Source organism: Drosophila hydei, unplaced genomic scaffold (genome assembly GCF_003285905.1).
Source record: "Drosophila hydei strain 15085-1641.00,03,60 unplaced genomic scaffold, DhydRS2 tig00000215-arrow-arrow-pilon, whole genome shotgun sequence".
Lineage (NCBI taxonomy): Eukaryota > Metazoa > Arthropoda > Insecta > Diptera > Drosophilidae > Drosophila > Drosophila hydei.
The window spans coordinates 577286-585476 of record NW_022045687.1 but is presented as its reverse complement, the minus strand read 5'-3'; the positions used below and the strand labels follow the sequence as shown (position 1 = coordinate 585476).

Genomic DNA, 8191 nt, shown 5'->3' with positions numbered 1-8191 from the left:
ACTTAGGAATATATATGTATTTACATATATTTTGGGCGTTTAACAAAAGGTTTTACACAACAACGAATTTATTTAATTTATACAAAAATATTCTTGTATAATTTCAAATACTTCCTAATTTTATACAGTTGTCCGATTCCCGTCGCCACCAAGTTTTTGTACAATCTGCAATATAAAAAAAAAAATAAAATTCTAATGATTAGCATGATCTGTTATAAATAATAAATAACGATATTTATTCGTTTGTAGTCGCTGCTTGCAACTAGATTCTGACAATTTAGGTGGTTGGGTGTACAGCAATGACACTTAAGTGTTTCGATTGTCAAGAAAAACATATCGATATAATTTTTTCAGATTATTGCCATCCCTAGTCTGTCAGCTGTCATACCTAAAATAAAGGGAACAAGAGTCAAGCGAGCGACTTCCTAAAATTACGATTTATTATTAATCATGGCGAGTTATGTTGCTAGGAAGGGTCCTTTGGTATTCTGTAAGTATTCCCTTTATATTCCAATCACTGAATTACGAAGGTAGAAAATGCGCAACCTTAATCGCAGCATATTTAGCTGATTACGTAAATATGTTTCACAAACTTTGCTATTCTACATTCCAGCCAATCTAGGCAAGTGGGCCTACAATCTGTCCGGATTCAATCAATATGGTAAGCACTAAGTGAAATGCACAATTTATTTGAGTGGTCTATGAATAATGTCATTTAAGGTCTGCACCGTGACGATTGTCTCTATGAAAACGAGGATGTTAAAGAAGCAGTCCGCCGCCTTCCACGCAAATTGTACGATGAGCGCAACTATCGCATAATTCGTGCCTTGCATTTGTCCATGACAAAAACCATTTTGCCCAAGGAGCAGTGGACAAAATACGAGGACGATGTCAAGTACTTGGAGCCCTATCTGAAGGAGGTTGAGAAGGAGCGCGAGGAGCGTGAGGAATGGAACAAGAACCATTAAAATTCTTCTCAATGTGCGGATTTGTAAATGTTGGAAAATACATAGATTAGATTCAAATTAAAATATCTGAGAAGAATTCATTTTTGAGATATGGGCAAAGTTTGCGATATATAACTACAATTTATTTATAGGTAATAAGAAATGTAATTTGAATGTAGGAATGGGGGACCAGATGTATTCTATTGTTAGTGCTTACAACAAATTTATATTCTATATAATACTAGCATATTCGTTCAGACGGCACTTGGAACTGTGCTTGGAATGTTAGATATTTCGTAAGTCCGGTTTATCTTACCTTTTGCATAAATGGTAGATTGAATAATGATCCTAAGACGGGCACACGGCCGAGGAAATTGATGGCTACGGGGAAAAAGCCACTGCAAGGAACAAATTTTGGAAAATTTAATATAAAAATTAGTTTAGACACGTGCTTCTATGAAATCTGGTAAGCGGGATATGCTTAGATGCGTGTGTACAAACCTGAATAGTGCAAAGAATCCATAGGATTCAATGATCATGCCAATTATGGGGAAACCAAGCAGCACAATCACAATTCCACCAAAGAATGCTGTTGTCCCTTTGACTTTATGGCGTTGAAAGAAAAAGCGTAAGGTCCGCTCGACGCCAATGACGCAGCCAAGGCCGGATATGAATAGAATCTGTAAGAAATGGACTGGCTAAAATATATCCATGAATGGGACTCCAACATTGCTGTCTCACGCACATTTCCTATGGCAAGCAAGCCCTTGTCAAATAAAAGCAACATGCCAAGAAATAAAAACGATATGCCAAAGCCAGCCAAGCCGATTCCAATTTCTGCAAATAGTGTGCAATAATTAATATGAGCTGTGTTAATTTGCCAATAACGAATATAACTTATTGTCTAACATACTTTGGAGATCTGTTATTTCAATCATTCTGCTTTAGTTTGGGCTATTTATGCTTAAAAGGATAAGAAAGTGCATTGGGTGTATTCCACGTAAACACCAAATGTTTCATTATTATGAATATAAACAATCATCGCAGGGTTGCAATAAAAACAGTGTTGGAAAACATGCAATAAAGAATGTCATACATACCTCGAATTCAATACTTGAACATAATATCTGTAATCATATTATTTATGATATATATAAATTTTGACGCAAAATCAAAATATTAAAAAAGAAAATTATGCAATTGCAAAGAAACTAGCCTTGAGTCGATAATTTTTTTAACAGCGGTCAACATTAATTTGTTAACTAAACTGTTAACTAAAAACTATAGACTTAATTTTGCGGCTATTATATTCAGGAACCATCCAACGCATACAGCAAAATAAAAACGTAATTTGATTATTAACAAATTCTTTATTTTGTTGTATTAACAGTCAAAGAAACCGCCGCTATCTTGTCACCTTGCTAATCGATTAAGTATTCGTTTCATTATCGATTGCTCGACATGTACGATTAAAAAAATTTCTGGCATCCCTAGATTCACACGCCATTTTTACAATAAAAAGTCAAGTCGAATTTTCGACTGACGCTTGGGTTGAAAAAAAAGAACGCAAGAAGTGAAAGAAATTCTGGAAAGGTTTCCTTTTTTTCCATAAAAACCAATTGTCTTATTCGCGTTTTAAATATGGATCGTAAGTGTGCATTAACACGAGAACGTTAGTGAAGTCGAAGAAATATATTGAATGTGCAATTTTTTTTAGGTGGTGGTTACGGTGGCGGTGGTGGCGGTGCCGGGCAGTACAATAATTTTGCTGTTCCTCCGCCAAATTACCAACAAATGCCAAATAAAACTGGTAACTATAACGAGCCCCCTCCAAACTATAACAAACCAGGCGGAGGTAAGTTTAATTGAAATTCAACCACAATGGTTTGCAGCAAAACAACAATATTTTTCTTTAAGGTTATGATTCAGGCCATCGTGGCGGCGGTGGCAGCAGCGGCGGCGGTGGTGGTGGTGGTGGATCATGGAACGATAGAGGCAATTCCTACGGGTATGTTATTATCATTATGATACTACTTATATACTATGGGGACAGTGTACAATGTGGCTACGAGTATTAAAAATTCAGAGTGTGTCGCCAAATAAGAATTCCATGAGAACAAAAAAAATCGAGCATACATACAATTATCGTAAAAAAATAAACAAGACAAAACTGCAAATAACATTAATTTTTTCACAAATTGGAACTACGATAAACTTCGATAAATTTGCCAAGTTGCAACAGAAGAAAGAAGAAGAGCAGAGAGAACATAATATCCTTGTGAGTTTATCGTAATAAAGTAGAGCAAATATTGTTATATTTATATTCCTAATATAATGTCCATATCGCATACAACACAAAAAAAAAAAAATACTCGTATCATCGTGGTAAAACAAGATATTGAAAGGACATCTTGAAGCAAGTTGGTATTTCATATTTAATAATTACTATTTTTGTGTTCGAATTAACAGACATTGAACGATAATTATGTAGAGTTTGGTCTTCAGTAATGAAATGAACTTCACGTGTCCAAATTATACAAATGCAATGACAACGAATCAAAGTGGTTTCCATAGATATATATTAATGTGTATATAAATATATAACGATTGTATGGTCATAGATGTCAAGATGTAAAGAAGCTGAAAATGCTGTCGTCTATTTAGTGTGCAGCACGTTATTGATAACTACAGAGTAATGAGAGTGATTTACAAATCTGAACTGATAGATCCAAGAGATCTTCAAGTGGTCTACCTGTAGGTGTATACTACTGATCGAGCATGCACATATATATACATATGTATGTATGTATTAAAATTTAATGGCATTATCTGTATGAAATGCTTTGAATTTAAGCCAAACTAAGAGGTTAACGAAAAGGTTGATTTGCTCGATGCGACTTACAACAGGATATATACATATCTCTCTCTCCCGAATTGTGTGAGAAGGATGCCTGCCAGCATATTGAATGGGATCGCTTTTACTCTCCCTCTCACTCTCTCTCTCTCTCTCTCACTCTCACTCTCAACTGTCTCTGAATCTCCCTTTCTGCGTCAAACAAGTAATTCGTAATTTGAGCACACATTCTGCATATTCGTATAGATAACCCATATACAACTGCGTTACACGTTAAGCTTAAATAAATAATTAACAAATTGTTCATTGGTATTTGTAATAGTTGCAGCCGTTCAGATCGCAACTGTTGTACACAAACGATTTTGTATAAAACTTGGCATGTCAAGTACTCTTTAAACTCTCCTAATCGTAGTCGCAGCAACCAATTATCGATTTATCGATTATCACATTCAACTTAGATCGTAAATTAAAGTTGTCTCATACTAGCGCGCAACATAGATATAAAGTAGCTTAAATATATAGTGTTATGTTAAGGTTTGTTTTAGAAATATATTTATATATGTTTCCCATTAATCGCTTAGTACTTGAATGCCTCAATTTGTGTGTAATCAATATCAAAATCACAGTCCATAGTTAATATACTAAATGTATGTACATAGAAAGTAACTAATACCATGTTAAGGTTCTACAACTAGAATGAGATTGAAGTATATTTAATAAATTTTAAGTAACGATAATGATTTATATATATATGTATGCTTTTAATTACAATGCAAACCCTTTAAATTAAGCGACAGTCGAGACAAATGTTGTACTTTAAATATAACTATAAAAGCTGCCTTCTGTATTTTTAACGTTATATAATAGTAGGGGTATTTTGTGTATATATAATAGATAAAAACAACCATTTCAAATTTTGGTTCTATAAAAAAACCAATGTAGTATGTTTGGAAATATGTGTTGTATTATATTTATGCAAATTTATCATAATTTGAAATATAAAAAAAATAAACAAAATGTATCCATGCAGAGCAGTGTTTGAAGGCAAAAACTTAACGAAACCAAAGATAAAAAACAAATAGAAATTAAATATTTTTTTTTTGAATATAAACAAATTTAATTGTAAGAGCTATGTAACTTTAAACTAAATTTATTTTATGCTGTTCGCGTGAAGCGCCAAGTGTCGTCTGCATGGTTACAGTGAAACCTCGGTGCACCGATTCAGCTGTATGCACCAAATACATCTTTTTTTTTTTTTTTTTTTTTGACAAAATAAAGGCAAATGCCACTTATCATTATATATTTACATTGCCAGCGGTGGGCGTGGCACAGACGTATTCCACATAGAATTAAGTAGCTTTAAAAAGTTTCTGTTCAAACAACCCAATGGAAGATTCTTTACCAGAGCCCTTTGAGTGACTGTTAAAAAAAAATGACAATTACAAATATATCTCTCGGTGCGCATCAAAGTGCGCTGGTAAAAGTCATGAAACGTTCTATGTTTAAGTAATTGATTTAGTAAACAATACACACGTATATATATATATATATATATATAAATATATATATATATATATTGTATATGTATATGTATATGTATGTTTGTATGCCTCTAGAGAGTCATATGTTGTGCGATGATAAAGCGGCGGCGTGCGTGGGCGTTAACTTCCATCATAATGCATTACAAACCAAAAACATCAAAATCAAAAAACATTAAATAAGTTATTCAATATCCTCTTTTAGAAATGGAGGCGCCAGCAAGGACAACTACAACAAAGGTAAAATAATGCAAAACAATTTGCAACCATATCGAGTAATGTATAACATTAATTTACTACAAATCAAAAAAAAAAAAACAATAGAAAAATACAAAAACAAACAACAAAAAAACAATAGAGAGAAGAGTAAAGATATTTCGCTCGAAATTTCTGCTAATTAAGCTATAAAAAATAAAAGGAAACAACAACAGGAAAATACAAAACAAATAACACAAATGAGTTCAAAGCTTCGTACCCAAAAATTTCGCTATATATCAAGAGAGCAGCGAGTCATTTCGAGTTGTTTAGATTCTATGGCAAACTGAGTGGTTAAAGTGTGTAAATTCGAACGTTAAACTATTAAGTTCATATGTCGTGACCCCGGGTCATAGGGTCATGGGTTACCCTTACCTTGGTTCTGGTCACTGGTTATCCTGGTTATAAACTTAGGGCTATTGGTTTGCTGCACGATCTTTAAGTGTCTCAATCTGTGTATGTGTGTGTGTGTGTGTGCGTGCGTGCGAGCGTGTGTGTACGTCTGTGTGTTGCGTCAATATATAATTATATATATGCCTACCAACTTATCATCTGTTTGAGACAGCAGCTCAAGCTTAAGTTATCCATAGGTAATACGAGTAAAAGTAACAAAAATCGGTATTTATATATATTTACAGTCCTAGAGGTGTTCTTGTTGAAATTCTGGTTTCAGATGAAAAGGCATACCACTTAAGATTATCTATCTATCATCTAGATGAAGAGCAAAGATAAGAACGCGTTGTCGTCTTTATGTATACTCTACAAATTGTTGCATACATATATAAATACAACTACAAATAGAGTTTAAGAGAGTGTGTGCGCTGTATTGCTGCCCTAATTGATATGATGCGTGTATTGTTGATACGAGTGTCCAGCAGTTTCACACTTCGATCTAAGGGTTAATCTTTGTTTCTCAAATATAAACTATCTGTCGTTATTCTGCCTTTCTAATGTGTCTCTCTGTTTTGTAGGATATGGTGGCAGCAATAGCAGCAGCGGAGGCGGCGGTGGTGGCGGTGGCAACGATATGATCACGCAAGAGGATACCATCTTTGTTTCTGGCATGGATCCATCCACCACTGAGCAGGATATTGAAACTCATTTCGGAGCAATTGGAATCATAAAGGCAAGTAGATCGATCTCACAGGCAAGATTTGCAATTATAATCTAATCAGAATGGTTGGTTGCCTCTTATAGAAGGACAAGCGCACCATGAAGCCAAAGATCTGGCTGTATAAGAACAAGGAGACTGGCACCTCGAAGGGCGAGGCCACGGTCACATATGATGATGTGAATGCCGCTCAGTCGGCCATTCAGTGGTTCGATGGCAACGATTTCAATGGCGCCCAAATCAAAGTCTCTTTGGCTCAACGTCAGAATAATTGGAACAAAGGCGGCGGTGGTCGCGGCGGTTTCGGTGGACGTAATCGTGGTGGCGGTGGAGGTGGCGGCGGTGGTCGTTTTGATCGCGGTGGCGGTGGAGGTGGCGGCGGTGGTGACTTCGATCGCGGCAGCGGAGGCGGCGGCGGCGGTGGTCGTGGTGGTGGTGGTGGCGGCCGTTTTGGCGGCGGCGGCGGCGGTGGTGGCGGCGCTGGCGCCGGTGGCAATGTCCAGCCTCGTGACGGAGATTGGAAGTGCAGCAGCTGCAACAACACAAACTTTGCTTGGCGTAACGAGTGCAATCGGTAAGACAGACCAAATCATGCAGCTAAATCATGGACTCAATGAATCTCCTTTATTTCAGATGCAAAACACCAAAGGGCGATGAAGACGGCAATTCTGGTGGTAATAGTGGCTATGGAGGTGGTGGCGGCGGTGGAGGCGGAGGCTATGGCAGTATGAATGATCGTGGCAATGATCGCAGCTCTGGCGGTGGCTACCAAAATAGAGATCGAAGCAGTGGTGGCGGCGGCGGCGGTGGTGGATACTCACGTTATGGCAATGATAATGGTGGCGGCGGTGGTGGACGTGGTCGTGGTGGTGGCGGCGGCGGTGGTGGTGGCCGTCGTGATGGTGGCGCCATGCGCAATGACGGCGGCATGCGCTCCAGACCATATTAGGAAGGTGCTCGTCACGCAAAACTATTTTTTCTAACTTACGTATTAATTATACTACATAGCAAGTACTCAATTTTAAATGTACTTTTATATTACGCCCCCCTCCCTCCCTCCCATCACCAGTCAAAACAAAAACAACTACTACCACTACAACAACAAACCATAATGCAGATCATGCATTCAAGTCATTATATCCATTGATTTCAGAATTCAGAATTGTTACAAATTGTAGCATCTTATCACTCGTTTTGACTTTAGCATATTATAATATGTATATGTAATCTAATTTTACACAAAAAAAAAACAAACATAATTGTAATAGATACATACAAATAAAAATTAATGAAAACAAGAGAATAATACATATTAATAATACGTACACTGGTTAAAAAAACGGCGATTGGCATGATTTTCAAAATGGGTTGGCTGAGATAGCCTAAGCAACAGGGTAAAAATGGCCTAACACATTGCGCCTGTCCAAGAGAGAGACGGATATATTTGGGTAGCGAGACAGAGAGAGAGAGGGATACATGGCAGTAA

At 36.7% G+C, this 8191-nt stretch overlaps 3 protein-coding genes across 4 annotated transcripts; 2 read left to right on the top strand and 1 right to left on the bottom strand.

Moving 5' to 3' along the window:
• Positions 1-13: 13 nt before the first annotated feature.
• Positions 14-2063, bottom strand: LOC111598834 (vesicle transport protein GOT1B). 2 transcript variants are annotated; one of them, XM_023314271.1, is made up of 6 exons: positions 2048-2063; positions 1861-1910; positions 1693-1784; positions 1449-1627; positions 1264-1345; positions 14-165 (listed from the first exon to the last, which is right to left on the bottom strand). In XM_023314271.1, the coding sequence occupies exons 2-6, from the start codon at positions 1883-1885 to the stop codon at positions 121-123; spliced, it is 423 nt and encodes a 140-aa protein (XP_023170039.1). In that variant the 5' UTR covers positions 1886-1910; positions 2048-2063; the 3' UTR covers positions 14-120. The 2 variants fall into 2 exon arrangements, with proteins under 2 accessions (XP_023170039.1, XP_023170038.1); XM_023314270.1 differs by lacking the exon at positions 2048-2063 and having other exon boundaries at positions 1861-1971.
• Positions 366-984, top strand: LOC111598835 (cytochrome b-c1 complex subunit 7). Its single transcript, XM_023314272.1, has 3 exons — positions 366-490; positions 614-661; positions 721-984. Exons 1-3 carry the CDS (start codon positions 451-453, stop codon positions 966-968), a joined length of 336 nt encoding a protein of 111 aa, XP_023170040.1. The 5' UTR covers positions 366-450; the 3' UTR covers positions 969-984.
• Positions 2064-2442: 379 nt separating the features above from the next.
• Positions 2443-7978, top strand: LOC111598868 (RNA-binding protein cabeza). Its single transcript, XM_023314316.2, has 7 exons — positions 2443-2595; positions 2665-2802; positions 2865-2955; positions 5545-5579; positions 6566-6720; positions 6792-7279; positions 7339-7978. The coding sequence occupies exons 1-7, from the start codon at positions 2589-2591 to the stop codon at positions 7652-7654; spliced, it is 1230 nt and encodes a 409-aa protein (XP_023170084.2). The 5' UTR covers positions 2443-2588; the 3' UTR covers positions 7655-7978.
• The last annotated feature ends 213 nt before the right edge of the window (positions 7979-8191 follow it).

Bases quoted from the DNA above. Each gene is read 5' to 3' on its own strand.
- LOC111598868 (XM_023314316.2), top strand. The intron at 2,803-2,864 runs GTAAGTTTAATT...TTTTTCTTTAAG, and splicing joins CTATAACAAACCAGGCGGAG to GTTATGATTCAGGCCATCGT. The intron at 5,580-6,565 runs GTAAAATAATGC...TCTGTTTTGTAG, and splicing joins CAAGGACAACTACAACAAAG to GATATGGTGGCAGCAATAGC.
- LOC111598834 (XM_023314271.1), bottom strand. From the start codon at position 1,885: ATGATTGAAATAACAGATCTCCAAA. The intron at 1,785-1,860 runs GTATGTTAGACA...CACTATTTGCAG, and splicing joins TGAAATAACAGATCTCCAAA to AAATTGGAATCGGCTTGGCT. The intron at 166-1,263 runs GTAAGATAAACC...TTTATATTGCAG, and splicing joins ATCTACCATTTATGCAAAAG to ATTGTACAAAAACTTGGTGG.
- LOC111598835 (XM_023314272.1), top strand. From the start codon at position 451: ATGGCGAGTTATGTTGCTAGGAAGGGTCCTTTGGTATTCT. The intron at 491-613 runs GTAAGTATTCCC...TCTACATTCCAG, and splicing joins GAAGGGTCCTTTGGTATTCT to CCAATCTAGGCAAGTGGGCC. The intron at 662-720 runs GTAAGCACTAAG...ATGTCATTTAAG, and splicing joins GTCCGGATTCAATCAATATG to GTCTGCACCGTGACGATTGT.